Here is an 18,102-nt window from a genome sequence, read left to right as displayed (position 1 = left end):
GCGCTTAAGAAATTTGAGAGCGGATATAAAGCGATTATAGTGTGCTCGACAGAAAACTTCATATCGGTTTCCGACGTCTGAACATCTAAATCTGAGTACTTTTTGTATTTGTTCGGTGTCTTGTACTTTCTAGCTTGTATTCTCCCAAATGCTGTAAAAGCATAGTCGCATACCAGCTCGCTGAAGTTCGAACCAGCAGCAGGGACAGCTTTATGTTAGCCTTTGATGGCTCAGGTCTCGAACTAAAAACTCGGAGTTTGTAAATAATAGGAGATCGGGGCCTGGAATTAAGCAGTAGGAATTTCGCCAGCATATGCAATCAGTTACCAGAAAAGTACTGAATAAGGAACAGGAGAAAAATCTGAAGAAATCATTTTAGGAGGTGCTATTTAGATTCTCTAGCTCAATGTGTGACGTATGTATTTTTTTTTTCTGACCCGAAATAAAACAAACATATGCGTTTATGTAGCAGATGATTAACCATTTCCTCTTTTGCTTTACTTTTGCAGGCTTGGCTTGCCGACGTCCTGAAGCAAGAGCCATATCCAGCTCCAGAGCTGCACTCGGGCGTGAAAGATAGCTCCTGGCATTGGTGAGGGGGACCCGGCTCGCGAATGACGCCCGCCATGCTCTCCTTGAAGTCAGAGGCTCCGATGTCTCCTCAGGAAGATGCAGCCTTCCGCAACGGTGTTTCCGGCAGTTTCAGCGAAGACGACGACCTCCCGGACGACCGCTCTCCGACCTCTTCTTCTCAAGACCTGCTCAGTCCGTGTCCCTCGTCCTACATGGACGCGGATGATTTTGATGATGCTGAGTCCGGCGACTCCTCTTCAACCACTGCAGCATCTCAGATGTCTTCCAGACGCAAGCGGGCACCGAAGCCATCGGCTCGATCCAGAACGGCAGCTGCGAATGCAGCGGCAGGACTCAAGGCTCCCGCGCCGCCCAAGATGAAGAAGACGCGCCGTCTTAAGGCCAACGACCGGGAGCGAAATCGCATGCATAATCTTAACAGCGCCCTTGATCGGCTGCGTTGTGTTTTGCCTACTTTCCCTGATGATACCAAGCTGACAAAAATCGAGACGCTCCGCTTTGCGCACAATTACATCTGGGCTCTCTCAGAGACCCTCAAGCTGGTCGAGTCTAAAGCAGAGAAGAAGGAGTCGCAGCAGGTTAATCAGGATTCGCTGGGGACGTCCATGCCGCCCGCCGGGATTCAGGAGTCTACGACCGCGTCGCCCACGGCACCGCTGACCCCGATGGCTGCTGGTGGGCCCACGACGCCCCGCGGTTATTACACGCCCCCACTGTCCGTCACATCTTCACCGTCCTCCGTGAGGCAACTTACTCCTTCAGCAGCGTGCCTCGGTTCACCTTCAACACCATGGAACTTGTCGTCCTGTCCCGGTTCTGTGCCCATTTCGACGCCCGCTAGCTCTGTGGACTTTTCAGACTCGTCGTGCTCTGGTTCCGAATGCGGCTTCGCGACTTACGAGACCTTATGAGGAAGGTCTGCGCCCACAGTTCTTCAAAAGGCCCCGTGTGTGGACATTGTGTGTTTGGACAGTCCGAAAGTGAATGGAACTTCGCGCTCCGAGCGGACACAGATGGGGCGAGTTTTGTGAATGCGTGGACTGTCGTTTGGTGCCAAAAATAATGCAACACCTTTACATGAGCCTTCGTAAAGATGACGTGGACACTGTGGCAATCTTGCAGATGCACGAATAGTTTTTTTTTTTGCTTTGTTCACGAGTACAGCAATATATATTTTTATACGGCGATGTGTATACCCGTGTGACCTAATTATGCGGGGCTGTGACCTAATTGTGCGGGGCATGCATTGCAGCTGTGTAAAGAGCGCCCCTGCGAGCGATTTTTCCATATTTTTTTTGTGTGTGCAATCAACTAAAAAGTGTAAATGTAGCCTCATGCTGGTTCCGGAGCTCCCAGCTCCAAGAATCCTTTGCATGCTGCAATAAAAACAAATTAAGCTGCGAAGGATAATGCTAACCTTAAGTCAACATTACTCCTACCCCTAATCGGAGCTGAGTTAAACCGTTCATTAATCGAGCGCGAATGTGAGGTTACCGAATGAACTTCATTTACAAGCCAATTGCCGAGTGACGCCGCGTGAAAATGCAGCTGGTTTAGATAATATCCTTTCCATGAAACACACTGGAATCCAATCTGTTTTTTCCCTGTGGTCTGAGCCTGCAGTACAATTCCCAAGTGCTTCGATATACATCTTCAGGTGACGCAAGTCTTTTACAGTGCTTACATTTCTGCAGCTCTTTCGTGTTATTTATATATTCATGCATTTCGCCGACAAATAAATATTTCTCAAGAATACTGGGACGATTTTTCCTCTGTAGTTAAGCATGCTGTAGTACAACAAAATTAGCGTACTTCTGGCACACGCAGCCTTTTGCTTCTGCCGCGTGACAAGGGATCTCCCCTAGTATATACACTGAAAAACCTGCGCGCCCTCTACCGAAGTCTAGCTACATATCTAGACATAGCTAGACCATAGTCTAACCCATAACCATAGTCCTGATTAGTAGGAGTTCCAGCGTCGCATTCGAACAACCAACCGAGTTTTCAATTAGTATATATGAAATAGGGTTGAAAAATTCCAGACGTTTTCTTGTCGAAGGTTTCGGCTCGGTAACTCGGGACAGGGCAGAGTATAAAAACACGCCTGGCGCTTTACCTTTTCTGTTCCCGCAACCTCTTGTCGGCTTCGTGTTGCCGCGCCGAAACTTTCGACGCGATTCAACGATTCTAATCTTTCAATGCGTATTTTATTCTTTGATCAGCAAACGCTCCCTAACTAGCACAGAGCTTGTGAAGGCCGCTGTAACCGACGACGACGTAGTGCGGTTTCTTGTAAATGCTGGACTGGCACATCGTTGTGTAAAAACGAGATTTTTTTTTTTGCAAAAAAAAAAGTGATTGCTGCAGCACAAGCATGGCTGGCAAGAACTGCACCGTTGATCACAATGCAAAAGGACGTGCTCCGTGCCGTGCACGTATTTTTTAATATACTGGGAGAACACAAATACCATTTACTGAAAAATAGCCCGCGAAGTTTTTGGTAAACACTAATAACTAATTTCGCAGTGCTCCTTAAAGCATGCCATTTTAGCGGATTAAAACACAATTGATGCCTTACAGCAACAGCAGACACACGTCCTAATACAATTATCCTGAGTTGACATCACGTATAGTCTGATACAGCTTAAGTCTTCTGTGAAGTTCCGCCAACATTCAGGAATGCCGCACAGCATTCCTCCATGGCAAATAGGTAGTCCGTTGTTAAAATTTTTCTTGTTGCTTAAACAAGATGCTAATCACAAGTAAAAAATATAAGGTCTAGAATTTTCGTACCTGCCTTGTTTAATGTAGTCAAACGTTAAAAAGCTTTTTTTTTTTTCACTGCTGTGACTCACCGGCGTTGTAATACAGGGCGCAGTGGACCGTGGCCCAGTGGTACCGACTGCTATTTTTATTAAGTTCTATCCTACAGTAGTTGATATCAGGCAGTTGACATCACGTAGTCGACATCAGTCCCAGTAGGGATGTTATGTATACACAAACTTTCGTCAGACACAGTTCAAAAAAGATTGGCAATACCAGCCAAAATGTAAAAGCGTTAACTTACAACATGGCGGACTGAAAGACGTTTTCTCAGCGCCTTTTTTCCTTCCTTCAGCACTTGATATTGACGTTCATCGGCAGCACACGTATAAATGAATGACTGTCTCAAAGCGATCGTTTAGCAGCACAGAACCTGGAAAGAGCTCGAAAGAAAGGAAACTGCGAGAAGCAAGTACTGCACCAACAGAAGAGCCTTCAGTTTCGTTGACTGGACCCTCGAATCATGTGCGCACGATATGATTACTTCCAAAAATGGCGATCTCTGGGCAAATAAAGGGAGAACAAAGATGTGCGAAAACGAGAAATGAACGCGCTGACTGTTTGGGTAAATTCTGAACTTTAGGCAGTTCCAGGCTATGAGTGTGACAAGCCATAATTGCGATTGCTGCCTATAACTGATCGCCATAGAAACGCTTTTAAAAAATAAACGGCACCATTCGGGGCGCAGTTGAGCGCCCAGAGAAAGAAACCTTTTAACTGCTGTTGTCGCCACCAGTCGCATGGTTAAGTGCCATGGAGAGAGATATCGGAGAAGCCCGAAGCCTCCCTCCAAGACACCCGTTTCCCTCTCGGAAAGCGGTCTTTATACTTAGCAGTATGACACCCTTACCCTCTTCTTATAATGGCAGCGAGTGCGGTAAGCAGGGCACGCCTCTCAGCGTCGTGTTCTGTGCAGCACTGAAGATAATATTGCAAAGCATCATACACACCACACGTGGAACGCAGCCGTGACGACACCAGTGCCTGTCTAGTGCATCTGCGCTAAGTCCCCGCCGAGCTCGTGCGGATTCGGTACGGCGATGCGGCGTCTGCTGTCTTCAGCCACTCCATACCGAACAATCAAAAAAGATTTGATACTGAAAGATAACCAAGGTGCCCTGGTCCCACTGAACGAATGTTGCACATTATTAAATCGGACATTTTCTCTATGTTTCCTAACAACTACGCCCGTTACTCTCCCCGACATGCCTACATTTGACTCCGATATGATGAATGCGATCTCCATTGGCTGGGAGGAAATTTACAAACTTATTGATAATGCTAAAATGTCATTTTCTGCTGGTGCTGATGGTATCAGTAACAAGATGTTGAAAAACACTACTACTTATTCTTCACTTATGTTGTCCGAAATTCTTTCTCAGTCATTGCAGGCCGGCACGCCCCCTGACGACTGGAATGTGGGCAAGGTGGTTCCAGTACACAAGTCTGGTGATGTTCACAGCCCTATAAACTACAGACCAATATCATTAACTTCTATTCCATGCAAATTACTTGAACATGTAATCTATTCTGCCCTCATGAGTCACCTTGAGTCCAATTCTTTTTTTACAGCCCATCAACATGGTTTTCGAAGAAATCGTTCATGTGAAACACAGTTAATCGCATTTACTAATGACCTTTTTGCAGCTTTCGATCGTTCTTCGATTATTGATTGCATATTCATTGAATTTGCTAAAGCCTTCGATACCGTCTCTCATCCTCTTCTACTTTTCGAATTTAGCAAGCTAAACATAGATAGTAATGTATTAAAATGGATTGAGTGTTTTTTAGCTGGTCGTACTTAGTATGTAACAGTTAATAACCATAATTCTGATCTTTCTTCAGTAACATCGGGCGTTCCTCAAAGATCTGTTCTAGGGCCTCTCCTTTTCCTAATCTATATTAATGATCTTCCTGATCTAATAACATTATCTACCAGGCTGTTCGTTGACGACTGCGTAATTTACAGAGAAATATCCAACCCATCTTATACTCTTAGTCCTTCAATCCGACATTAATAACATTGCGGCTTGGTGCGACACTTGGCTAATGAAGCTTAATGCACCTAAATGTAAAGCAATGAAAGTAACACGAATACCTTCCAAAGCTAACCCGCATCCATATATTCTATATGGCTCCCCCTCAGCTTTTGTTTCTGCATATATGTATCTTGGCGTACACATTACCAATGACCTCTTATAGAAAACGCATATCGAGCACATAACTAACAATGCTAATGGCATGCTTGGTTTCCTTCGCAGCAACTTTTCACTTGCTCCGGTAAGTTTAAAACTACTTCTGCACAAAGCGGTCGTCCGATCTAAAATAGAATATGCGCATTTCGTAAGGAACCCTAACATCAAATCACTGATTAATGCCTTAGAATCTATTCAGAATCGTTCAGCCCGTTTTATCTTGTCTAAATACTCTCGTTCGTCTACCGTCACACTCATGAAGCTAACTCTAGACCTTCAAGGCCTTTCACTGCGGCGTCACCTTTCTAGACTTTTAAGTTTCCACAAAATATATTACACAAATGAATCGTTAAAACAAAGTCTTTTCACTGCTCCAAGTTATGTATCATCCCGTATTGACCACCGATTCAAAGAGTGTTCCAAGCTGCAGAACTAACCAGTACTTTCATTCTTTCCTGCCCAAGACCAGCTCAGACTGGAACCACCTGCCCGCCTCCATCGTCTGCATCCCAGAACCAGAAGCATTCAAATCTGCGCTTCTTCATCATTTATGTTAATATCTCTCCTTTTGTATTTTTTTATTAATCACTTACCACTCCTATCTGTAACGCCTCAACGGTCCTGATAGTAACGAAATAAATAAATTCTCGACAAAAGCATTTTTGAGGAAAGAGTTTATATCAACGCAATTTTTTCATATGTTGTAAGATTTCACTATAACAATCAATATATCCCATGATCTCCCTTAGGCAGGCTTGCGTTTTTTGATTAACGTGATTAACTATCGTCAAAAGCGATCGCCATTGCTTTTCTATGGCAGTCTTAACTGGCCGACGCGAGCGTTGAAAAAACTTTAAAATATTTTGCTACACATCGGAAGAATGGACTACTACCTTCAATATTTTCGTAACAGCACAATAAATTTTTCCGATATTCAAAATTGTTGTCCAAGAATGTTGGACGTGCGTCACGCAGGACTGGTAGGGCGGCGACCGCACTGCTCTAAAATGGGTGGACGGAGTACCTCCCGGCTTCGTCAGGCGCTGTTGTAAGCACGATTGTGCTGAGCTGGGCGAGTTGAAGAGGATGTATCTTGGAAAATTCAGCGCAACAAAGGGACGAGCACAAAGGAAGAAGACGCAGATGAGCGCTGTCTAACATCTGAATCTTTATTAGGAAGGCTAAAGAATGTATAGGGAGAAAAATGAAAAAAAGGTAAAAAAATTAATGTGATACAAAGTTAGAAAAGCAAGTAACAATAAACAGATCCAAAAACGTGCAAACAAGACTCATAATTTAACAAATGATTCAAGGTAGGTAAGTTCACTCTTGGATAAATATATTGATGGGTCGCTTACGAGGCTATCATCACCGTTGAAGGTATAGAAGGCTTCGACAATTTTGAATCGACTGAGCTTTTGTACACTCAGCAGGCATCCCTTCATGGGCGAGGCTAATCTCACTGCCCCGACGGGGGGGGGGGGGGGGGGGGGGGGTTATATGCGAACTGCCATGTGGTAGAAATTAACCTCTACACCTCTATTAGCGCGTGCGTTAAACCTCGAAGCGCTGCTTTAGCACGCAACACTCACTTCATTAAACACATCCCTTGTTGCTGCTAACTTGAGGGCCTCATGCAGCCGTAATTACCATCGTTCGAAAGATCGATATGCCTCAACGCAAAATGACGAGTCGTGTGAGCGCAGATCATTGTCATTTAATTCACCGTCCGAAAAGCCGACGCAAGTCAAACCTGTCCGTACAATGGCGTATAATGCCTGAAGGTAAAAAAAAATTAGCAGTGGCTTAGCTCGGCTATGCCAGGATATACGTAGCGTGAGCTACGCTGGGCCGCTGAGCATCAATTGCCGCTGACCAGCAATTTCGCGCTCCTTCTACATGGCTATACCACACTGGCAAACGGCCCGCTATATGTATACCCCCCCCCCCCTCCCCTGATGTATCTGCGCATGCGCACAAAATGAGAAGCGCTATCACGCGGCTCCAGCGCAGCGTCAGACTTGGCTACTGCGCAACGGAGGCGCACAGCTCGTCTGCCGCGGCTCGTCTGCCGGCGCCAGTGCGTCTGCCGCGGCTATGACCGGCGAGGCGCGCGCGGCGGCGGCGGCTCCGGCGCGCCAGCTGTGCGCCGTGTGTCGTCACTGCTCCTCGCGCATGCGCAGTGCGGCTCTCCAGGGAGTCACGCGAAACTGCTCAACCTCGGCCAGCGTAGCACACTACAAAAATAACCACCACTTATTTCTATTCACTTACATGGTGACGTAGTATACATGGAAGAACTAGTGTGCGTACTCTTGTGGCCTTGCGTCTTCATCAGCGGTGGCATGAGTTGGATCTAGATAATAGATATTTCAGAGCTCCGACGCGATACTGCTTTTGTAATGGCGCGATAAGGCGCATTTCTTTCTATTCGATAGGACAGGATGTAATAGTAAAAATTGTTCACCGAATCGCTGAAAACATTCGTTCAGAAGGACTAATGCGTTTTAGTCTAACCAAATCGCTTATCCTACTGGGCATTATTTCAGCTACTATACGATCGGCGTTCCAAACGTTTACGTCATCACATGCCTGAAGTTCGTCGTGAGAGCTCGCTCGCCATACTGCAGCCAACCCCAAGTGGACGCATTCCCTTCTCAGAGCTGCGCGCCATATTGGGCGCCGAGCGCTACCCGCCGAAAGAGGTTGCGGGCTGATCCTTGTGAACAGTTCGCGCTCTTCTATGTTCTTGAAAGTGTTTTCAGTCGATCCCGCGCTGTCACTGCAGCCAGAGGGTGGGGTGCCTGTTCAGGCCTAACTATATGGTGACCTCTGAAGAAGCGGCCAGTCGGGATTGATGTAAGTACAGTGCAACAAAATGACTTTCGCTGTGTTGCGATGTGATGAGTGAAGCACCGCGAGTGCATTTGCATTTACACTACTACGCCTCAAAACTTGTTCGCTGTGATTTGAACCCGCGTATACTGTCGAACGCCTCCGCAGCGAACGCCTCAGGGAAATGGCCTGTATAACGAAGGATTTCTCATGTCCCGGTCGAATTCCTGTGTTTTTATGTACTGCGAACGCCTCTAGAGCGAATACCCCTACAACAAACTTTCCTGCACAACGAAGGAATTTGGGCTTTCCGGACGGCCTACTTGTTGCTTTACAGCGAACGCACGTAGAGGCACCACCATTGCCTCCGCAGCTGCCACTCAGCAGCGGTGCGCATAGGGGGTGCCGGTCGACACCACAGCAAACATCGCGCGGGAGGATCCGAACTCCGCAGTAGCCGTGGTGACCGCCACACTAACGCCAGGAAAAAGAATGCGCAGTGAGCCGAACGGCTGCACATATTTTGGCGAAATGTGCTAGCGTTGCCTGCTGGGCAAATTGCAACACTATAGGCACAAAGATCTCCGCGAGCGTACCGATGACAGCAACTGTTCCAGGGCTGGCTGCACAGCTCCAGAAATCGGTCAACTCGTACGGCGCTTCTTGCGAACAGCAGCGGGTGTGCCGGCTGACGAATAGGACCGCAGTTGACGACGACATGCTGATCCGCTAGGAACTGACGATATCGTCGAAGCCATGAAGGACGGGATGGAGGCGAAGGCCGAAGAACACAGCAGTGGCGAAGAGCGTGCAAGAGAAAGAAGAATTTTGACAAGAGAGGCAATGGCATCATTCGACACTCTGCAGCTGTACCTTGCGTCGCTCCCGGCTCTCGCCGCGGAGTATGCAGTGGACCTCGATGTGATAAGGGCGGGTGCAGTTGCACATTCAATCGGACGCAGTGTCCAGAAGAAAATTAGCGACTTGTTTCATTAAATATCTCTTCAATTCACGTTAAGTAACGGCTTCTTTTGCTGAACGTGCTTAAGTCGCTATATTGCGTGCTATATAGAGCCCAACTTTTACAACGAAGTGACTTATATATCGAAGGATTTTGAATGTTCCGAGCGCTTATGGTTACAAAAGCATTCGACTGTACTTCTCGCGCTTGCGAGCCAACCACGAAGCTATTGCTGTCGTCGCCACACGCTCGTATTTACTGCGCTGCTCTGAAGGTGTGAGAAGGATCAAGTCGCATTCCTGAATCTTGAAGGATCGTTGCTTCATTACTGCGACAGAATAGGTTCGAGTCCACGAAAGAGAGACCATCGGGGCGTGTGTTTTGTTGTGGCTAGTGGCCCTGAAGTCTGTTGGCGTGCAGAATGCGCTGAGATCTCTGAAACGTCTTCTGACCATTCCGATGCGCAGCTACATGCAGTATGAAACAGTTCAGCGAGTTCATTGCGGCAAGCAAGCGACGATTCAAGTAAGTGAACTATTTCACGGTAGTGTGGCGTGAAATGTGCAGCACTGCGCAAGGGGTGGTTGGTCACTGCTCGGAAACCAGACGGAGCAACGAAGACGGTGATGAATACCCAGCAAGCGCTGATATTTCGAATCCTGCGTTAATAACAGCTTTTCTTGGGTGCGTGTTCCCTGCTGTGTTTTTCTTTCGTTTGCGTTGGTATTTATAGTGAAGCCATGAAACTTGTCCTGGCCCAGTTTCGTGGCCTGAAATAAAGTTAGCATGTGTAAATTTCCGTGAATCATTTGTTCGTGACCCAGACAACATTAAGCTTTCAGTGGGGACCGGCACTGGTCGATGCATTAGTTTGTAGCAGCCCAGAAAGAATTGAGCTGGCACTTTAAAGGGTCTCTGCAAATAAACAGGGAAAGGAGCTGTTCTATATTTCTTCATGTCATATCAAAGCAATGGAAACACTTCTGTATTTTGTTATGCTTAATAATTTGATTGATCACACTTTTCATCTGATATGCTTTTACTGACTTAATTTGCTGTTATCTTCTTTTACAGAGTCGCAGCACATTTATGACTTTCTGAAAGGTGTGTGGTGAGGACTGGCATTCATGTTGCAATAAGGTGACATAACAAATTTACTCGTGTTATTTGCTTTACGTGTCTAAAAAAGTTTGCACCATATTTATAAAGAGCTTTGTAACCTAATTGTGTTTTCGCGGTCAGTATAACGCGACGTTGATGAGTTCAGTATGCGAGATGTCAGAAATCGATAACAATATTAAGCACTCGCTCTATCACAATGGATGACTTATTTTCATTTCACTGAGCGGCATTTTGTGCACTGAATGCCATTTGATCTGTTTAGGTGCTAAGCAATTCTAGTGAGACGTTAAAACACTTCAGGGCCTTCATACTGTCACATAAAATCGGGATTTGTATTTTCGAGCAAAATTTAAGTAATACATGCCCATCATATGTCAACACAGGAGCGAAGTCAACCGGGAAAGCAACAAAAGTAAACAGCGTGACGGACATGTCGAGCGAGGCGACAGCATGCAGTTGAAGTCAAAGGACTGTCTTGAGAACTGGAGCTATAGCCATGACCCAGATGTAAAATATCAAACGCGTGCGACTAGATTGTCTTAGCTGCAACTCTAGAAGGAACTGCGGTGCTACGATTTAGAGCGATGGCTTTTTGTACAGAGTGCAATACATATAGACTTTTTGGTATATTTAACAGTCCCGATACAGAAACAAAGACAGAAAATTTGAATTCAGTCGTTAACCGGTCATGTTTATATGAGATTAAATACTATCCATATGTACCAGCCGGTACTTGCCATTGCGACGATAGCATCATACATTGAAAATGTCATGAAACCTTCTATTATCTTATCAGTGCTAGACGCAGCTCGGTAAAATATTTTTTTTTCATGCTTTTATTGCATTGCTGCTGTATATGAAACTACCTTATATGCCGTTACTCAGCAAAAGTTTTTCAAAAGGTGCGCTCTCATAGTGCTATAATTTTTTTGCGCTCTGAACTGGTATGAAGTTTAGAACAGCTAGTTGGCGCGCTAGTTGGTGATTATGCATGGTAAGGGAACAGCGCAAGGGACGAGACACAAGAAACGAAACACTGAAATACACACACTGGCGCCCGTATGTGTCTTTCAACGTTTCGTTCCCCCCCCTCTTTGTGTTTCGTCCCTTGCTCTCTTCCCTCACCATGCTTAACTGGTAGTTGCGTCTGTTTACATCATTGTGAAACTAGTGCGGTATTTTAACGATTCCCAAACCGATTCCATGGAATTTATGAAATTCCCGCTCTTCCTCATTGGCTGAGGTGCGCCACATGCCACACTTGCTCCTGGCTGTTGACTGAAGCCTAGGGTGTGGCGTTGCTTCAGCCATTGGCGAAGGGTGGGAAATTTAAAAATGGCATCGATTCGGGAAGGAATCGTTGTATTATACCGACCGTGTTGCTTCATCTCTCTGATCTTAATCTTGTTCTTTTCAAGCATAACAAATCTATATTTCAAAAAGTGCTAGCATAAACGTGCCACGTCTTGTCGACCATCTATTGCCTAACATACTTATCTCCCACTAAATACAATCAGTTTATAAGCAACCCTGTAATCTACCTAGGCTATAAACACTCAACATTAAACACTGTTAGCAGTGCAGTGTTCGTATTTTTCTCGTGGTTCAGTCATTTGTCTTGTTTTGTCTACCGAATTCATCCTCTGCATGACAGACCAATAACCCTAGCTTGGTGTCTTTGTCCATCTGATATATTTACTCCAGAAGAATAAGTTGACCCTAGAGTTGATCGTGAATGCATCAACGAACTGTACTAGCATACTAGTTAAAACAAGTTAAGACACTAACGGGAATTGTTGACACATGTTCACTGCATACAAAAGAAAATTTTTCTTTCGCTGATGTGTGGTCTGCTTCTCCTGTACATGTTTAATTTTTGTTTACTTGACTCCCACGGTGGAACACATTTCCCGGGCTGTGTTATTTATACTCTCGTTCTGATAATCGCATAGATGGTTGCAAGCGGACTACCACTGCACATCTAATATCGCTCACGAAAAGTGTGCGGCCGAAAGGATGGGCAATAATAAATGTAGGTCGTTTGTGAAGAGCTTCTGTTGAGTAAAGAAACGTGGCAGTGCCATCCAATCTACACTAGCTGCCTTGCAATGTAACAACGACTGAGAAGCTGTGATGAGCAAACAATTTATTTCTAGTTACACAAGCCAGGTTGCTGTAATAATAATAATAATTGGTTTTTGGGGAAAGGAAATGGTGCAGTATCTGTCTCATATATCGTTGGACACCTGAACCACGCCGTATGGGAAGGGATAAGGGAGGGAGTGAAAGAAGAAAGGAAGAAATAGGTGCCGTAGTGGAGGACTCTGGAATAATTTCGACCACCTGGGGATCTTTAACGTGCACTGACATCGTACAGCACACGGGCGCCTTAGCGTTTTTCCTCCATAAAAACTGTAGGGAAATATAGAAATTTCCTAATTTTATTCATTCAGAACATTTAGAAAGTATTACATTTTTGTGGTCAATCTAAACTGTAGGGAAATACAGAAATTTCCTAATTTTATTCATTCAGAATATTTAGAAAGTATTACATTTTTGTGGTCAATCTAATCAGTGCCTAAATGATGGTTAAGGGGCATCCTTTCGGTAATGCGCATATTTGGGCTGCGTTGATATATCGAAGGTGTGGCAGGGGTTGAGATATTTTTTCGATGTCGGCGTTCTTCTGGAGAAAACGAAGCGACCCCATGTAAAGAATACTGGAAGGCTGATACCCCCAAGTAACATCCCCCCCCCCCCCCCCCCGAGTATCAGACGAGTATCAGCCTACCGAGTATCAGCCTCTGTTACGTATTTTTACAGATCTACTGTAAAGGCAAGTCAGCAGCTGCGGGCGTCCACTACCGTTTTAGAGAAGTTTTAAGGTGAAATAGAGTGAGTTTTAGAATCGATGTGCTGTAGTGTGGTCCTATATTGTCTCTTATATACTTTACAGCCTAATATTGGTTATGTTACATGTTTTCAGGCCACTAATCACTGTGACACTTTACACGGTTGGTCAGATATTTTCGACTTCAGAGTTCAAGCCACTGCAGTTCAGGTAATCCCCGAAACCTTGCCTTAGCCGCTTTGTGAGCAGTATATGTGACAGAACCTTCTGCAGCGGTATTGTACAGACATATTACCAACAAGTGACTATACGAGAGAACACTTCTACAGCATGCTTACACTTCTGCAGGCCTCTCGTGTTCAGGCTCTTTCGCACCTTGCCAGCCCTGTGGTGCTTAGTGGAGGCATGGATGCAGTAGGACATAAGCAATTTATACCCCCCGGAAATATTCTCGGCATTTTCCCGTGCGGTGACGTGTTTGCAGTGAAACTTGGTAAAGAAATAGTATGACTTCGCCTCTTCATACCAGAAAAATTGGTTTAAATGCAGTTGTTATTTAGCTATTTATTCCTGTTCATACAAGACTACTATACAATGTAAGCCTGAGGCACACACTGAAAAATATAATGAAGCGTGCGTTTTTAAAAGATGCGGTATCCAAGCAGCTTCTAAACCGGTAGGAATTCTTCAAGAAGGGTTGATGACGTTATATCTTTAAGGTGTTCAGGGGATCAGTGTCCCCTTTTAAAGGAGACCTGTTATCATGCTTTTTTAAAGACACATCGAGTGTCTTGAATAGTAACGTCGGGAGGTTTCTTTTGCGTTACATTCTTAAAAAAAAAAAGACGACGAAGTGCATCCTTGTGGAACGCTTTCAGTCAGTCTCCAGCTTTTTTATGTGTTTTTGCGTGTATAATGCGGGGACGCCGTCCCCCATCATACGGCGATGGATCTGAACCCTCCGGGGCATCCGAATGGCCTGGCGGCCTCCTCCTCGAGCTCGTCGAGGAAGCGGTGCAGCCGTCTGAGCGACCCCGACAGCGATGACACCATCGAGCACCTCAGCGAAGCCAGCAGTGAGGACGGCTTTGAGACTTCCCTCAGCCGGAGGACCAAGAGAAGACTGCTCAGAGCCGGATCGTCATCCAGTGAGTCCACTGCAAAAACAAGTGGCAACACACCGGCACACACCATCCTCGTCCTTCCTGTCCAGCCAACCGACAACATGAGACGGCTCAACAGGCAAGTCGTCTCTGTAGAATTCGAGGCCCTCGTGCCTAACGAAATCAAAGACGTTCGAGTGAATGCGCGGAAGAACAGTGTAGCCTTGATGTCCACCATGCGGCTGCGTTGGAACCACTGCGGGCCATAGCTCAGCTCGGCGGATTATCAGTACGTACTGTTATCCCCCTCGGAAGGAACGAGTCCTCTTCCGGCGTAATTTATGATGTCGACAAGGCTATCACGCGAGATGATTTGCCCATACTCGTGAAGCCGGTAAATGATGGCACCGTAATTCTACGGGTATCACGTCTGGGGAATTCCCGTTGTGTGAAGATTTTGTTCCAAGGCGACAGCCTTCCATCACACGTGAAGGTGGGCCATTTCCGTCATGCCGTGCGGCCATTCATTCAGAAACCCCTGCAGTGCCACAAATGTTTGAAACTGGGTCATGTGAGTGGGGTCTGCGACAACACGAGAGTGTGCTCTCGTTGTGCCGGAGCTCACAGCGCTGAGTGATGTAATGCACAAGTGCTTAAGTGTGCCATCTGCAACGGGCCTCATGACGCCTCATCTAAGAATTGCCCGCGCTTAAAAAACGAGCGTGCCGTTCTAAAGCAAATGGTTCGGGAGAATTCTACGCACCGGGAAGCTGCCGCGACTGTTCGGAAAAGGTGTTCTCGCCGCAAGAATAACTCAAGAAAGTGTATTGCAAAAAGCAACCACGTCGACGCGCCCATGGCACCTCCTTCTCAACCTCCTCCTAGGCCGCCACGTACAAGTGTGTCCAGTACGCGAAATATCGCCAAGGATAATCAGACCTCTTCGTGTGCGGATGCTTGACCAGCGCTTCCGCCGTTTCGTCCTGCTGAGCCTCCTCAGCGCAAGCTCCCATCGCCGAGCTCACCTGTCGTTAGAGAAGGGCTCCCAGATCAAGATCTTCAACCCCTCGTGATTCCCAGGACGGTGGTCAACGCCATTCGCCCTATGATACAGGCCCTGCAATAGTCAACCGCCCGAAGCGTCTTACTGGTGCTGGACTCTCTTGTTCCAGCACTAGAAGACCTTTAAAACATAATGGCTGGCCAGCTTCCCACATTTCGTGAGGAAGTCAGAGGCGCTGCGGTCTTCCAGTGGAACGCAAGAGGCCTAAAGTGACGAATCGCAAGTTTTCGGCAATATGTTTTCAACAACCACTTCCCGATATTAGTCATCTGTGAACCTAACTTATCCCAAGCCATCAGGCTTTCCGGCTACAAGCCATTCTTTGCTCCGACATGCGGGTATGCAGCAAAGTTCAGGTCTACATCCGCACCGACATAACGTACGTTTGCTGCCCAGTTCAGCTCCACAATGACAATCAGTACGTGTGTTTGATAATCAAAAAAGGATCCATATAGTTCACACTGATTGCGGCGTATGTCTCCCCCTCCTCTCAATTGGACTGCGAGAGGTTGAAGACAATTATGGAGGCAACCCGGGCTCCTTGGATTATTAGCGGAGATTTCAACGCCTGCCACCAACTGTGGGGAAGTCCTATAGTCAACGCCAGAGGGCGGAATCTGGCCTTATTTGCTTCAGAAAATGAACTTTCCGTAATGAATGACGGCAGCCCGACATACCTGCGAGGCAGTTCATACAGCAGTTGCCTAGACCTGACGCTAGTTTCGCGGTCTCTGCGCCGGCTTTTCCAGTGGTTTTCTGATGTGGAGACCCACGGGAGTGACCTCATACTCACCTACCTCAAGCTTCCAGGTCTTGAGGCGGCCGGCCCAGCTAAACACGCGCACATCGATTGGACGGCATTTAAAACTCGAATGGAAGAGGCGTGTAAAGAAGCCCTCACTTCCAGTTTGGAGGACATTATAGCAGCAGCAATGAAGGCTGCTAGAGGCTTCCTCGCGTCAACTAGAATGTGCACCGAATTTGATGTCGAATTAGACCACCTGCGTGCTATTGGTCGGCGTGCCGAAAGACGTTACATACGGACCAAATGCGTAAGGGACCTCAGAGAGGCGCGTCGTGTGCAGAGGAAAATCAAGCGACGAATGAACACGCTGGCGGAACAGCGCTGGAAGTTCTTCTGCCAATCTATAGATCCTCGAAACACCATGTTCCTCATTAGGCGAACAGTGCGGGGGCTTTGAACGCTTCCACAGCAAAGACAGCCTTTCTATGCGTTGGCTCTACATCAAAACCGTCATCAGATTGAAGTTGCAACTGACTTCTGCAGGACGATCGCGAGTGCAGTGACTACCTCGAGTTCCCATCGTGTTCCTCCAGCATCACGGGATTCATCGATGGATGTTGTCTTTACTCGTAAGGAACTTGATGCTGCTATCCTTGCAGAATGTAAGCGTTCGTCTGCACAAGGTCCAGATGGCATTAAATATGCTGCATGCGCTGTGCCACCTTGGCCACGACGCGCGTAGAGAGCTACTCAGCCTTTACAACCACTCGTGGCAAGACGGAGTTGTCCCTCCCCAGTGGAAATCCAATCGCATGATACATTACTAAAACCAGGGAAATCCCTGCTCGACCTGTCATCATACAGGCCAATAACTTTGGCCAGTTGTGTGGGAAAAGTAATGGAAATAATGCTTCTGGCGCGTCTTGAGTGGTACCTTGAGCACAATAACGTGTATAGTAATGCCATGGCGGGTTTCCGACGGGGTCGCTCCTCTATAGACAACGTCATTGATCTCGTGTCCACAGTACAGCAACAGAAACGACAGAAGCGCATGTGCGCGGCACTTTTTTCTTGACATCAAAGGTGCATACGATAACGTGACACATGAGGCCATCCTTTATGCGCTAGAGGCAGTTGGAATCGGTGGACGGATGTATAGGTGGATCCACAGCTATCTGACCAAAAGGACATTTTTTATTATGTGTGAAGATGGCTCCACACCCGTGCATTACACCTACCGGTGCATGCTCCAGGGCGGAGTGTTCAGTCCTACTTTGTTTAATCTAACACTTATAAGACTCCATGAGTACCTACCTAATACCGTCAATATCTCTATGTATGCCGATGACATCTGCATCTGGGCCTCCTCTGTGACGCGTCTCCAGGTGCGAGCAAGACTTCAGAGGGCAACAACCATAACTTCCTCTTATCTCCGAGAGCAAGGTCTGAGCGTGTCAGCCGAGAAGTGCGCTATAGTGGCATTCACGCGCAAAAGTATGACTCGTTATCCGCTAACTATTGATGGCCATGTCATTACCTATCGTGCTTCTCATCGTTTTTTAGGAATTGTTATAGATCGGAATTTATTATGGAGCCCACATTGCAGCATTGTAAATAAAAAAACTAATCTCTATCACGCACTTGCTCAGATTTCTTGGCGGAAAATCATGGGGATTGTCGATTCTATCAATGCTGCAACTCTACAGAGCACTCTTTTTGGGATTTTTTCGGTATACCGCACCAGTGCTTTCAAGCACATGCAAGGCAAATTTGCGTGCCTTGCAAGCTATACAAGGTCAGACACTTCGCA

General features: G+C 46.5%; 1 protein-coding gene across 1 annotated transcript; it reads left to right on the top strand.

Annotated features, from left to right (window-relative positions):
• The first annotated feature begins 544 nt into the window (after positions 1-544).
• Positions 545-2,050, top strand: LOC144097358 (uncharacterized). The gene has a single exon (XM_077630099.1). It carries the CDS (start codon positions 615-617, stop codon positions 1,503-1,505), a length of 891 nt encoding a protein of 296 aa, XP_077486225.1. The 5' UTR covers positions 545-614; the 3' UTR covers positions 1,506-2,050.
• The last annotated feature ends 16,052 nt before the right edge of the window (positions 2,051-18,102 follow it).

The sequence above is a fragment of the Amblyomma americanum genome, chromosome 1, assembly GCF_052857255.1.
Source record: "Amblyomma americanum isolate KBUSLIRL-KWMA chromosome 1, ASM5285725v1, whole genome shotgun sequence".
Lineage (NCBI taxonomy): Eukaryota > Metazoa > Arthropoda > Arachnida > Ixodida > Ixodidae > Amblyomma > Amblyomma americanum.
This window is presented reverse-complemented; position numbering and strand designations above follow the sequence as displayed.

Coding starts and splice junctions, on each gene's coding strand:
- LOC144097358 (XM_077630099.1), top strand. CDS start 615: ATGACGCCCGCCATGCTCTCCTTGAAGTCAGAGGCTCCGATGTCTCCT.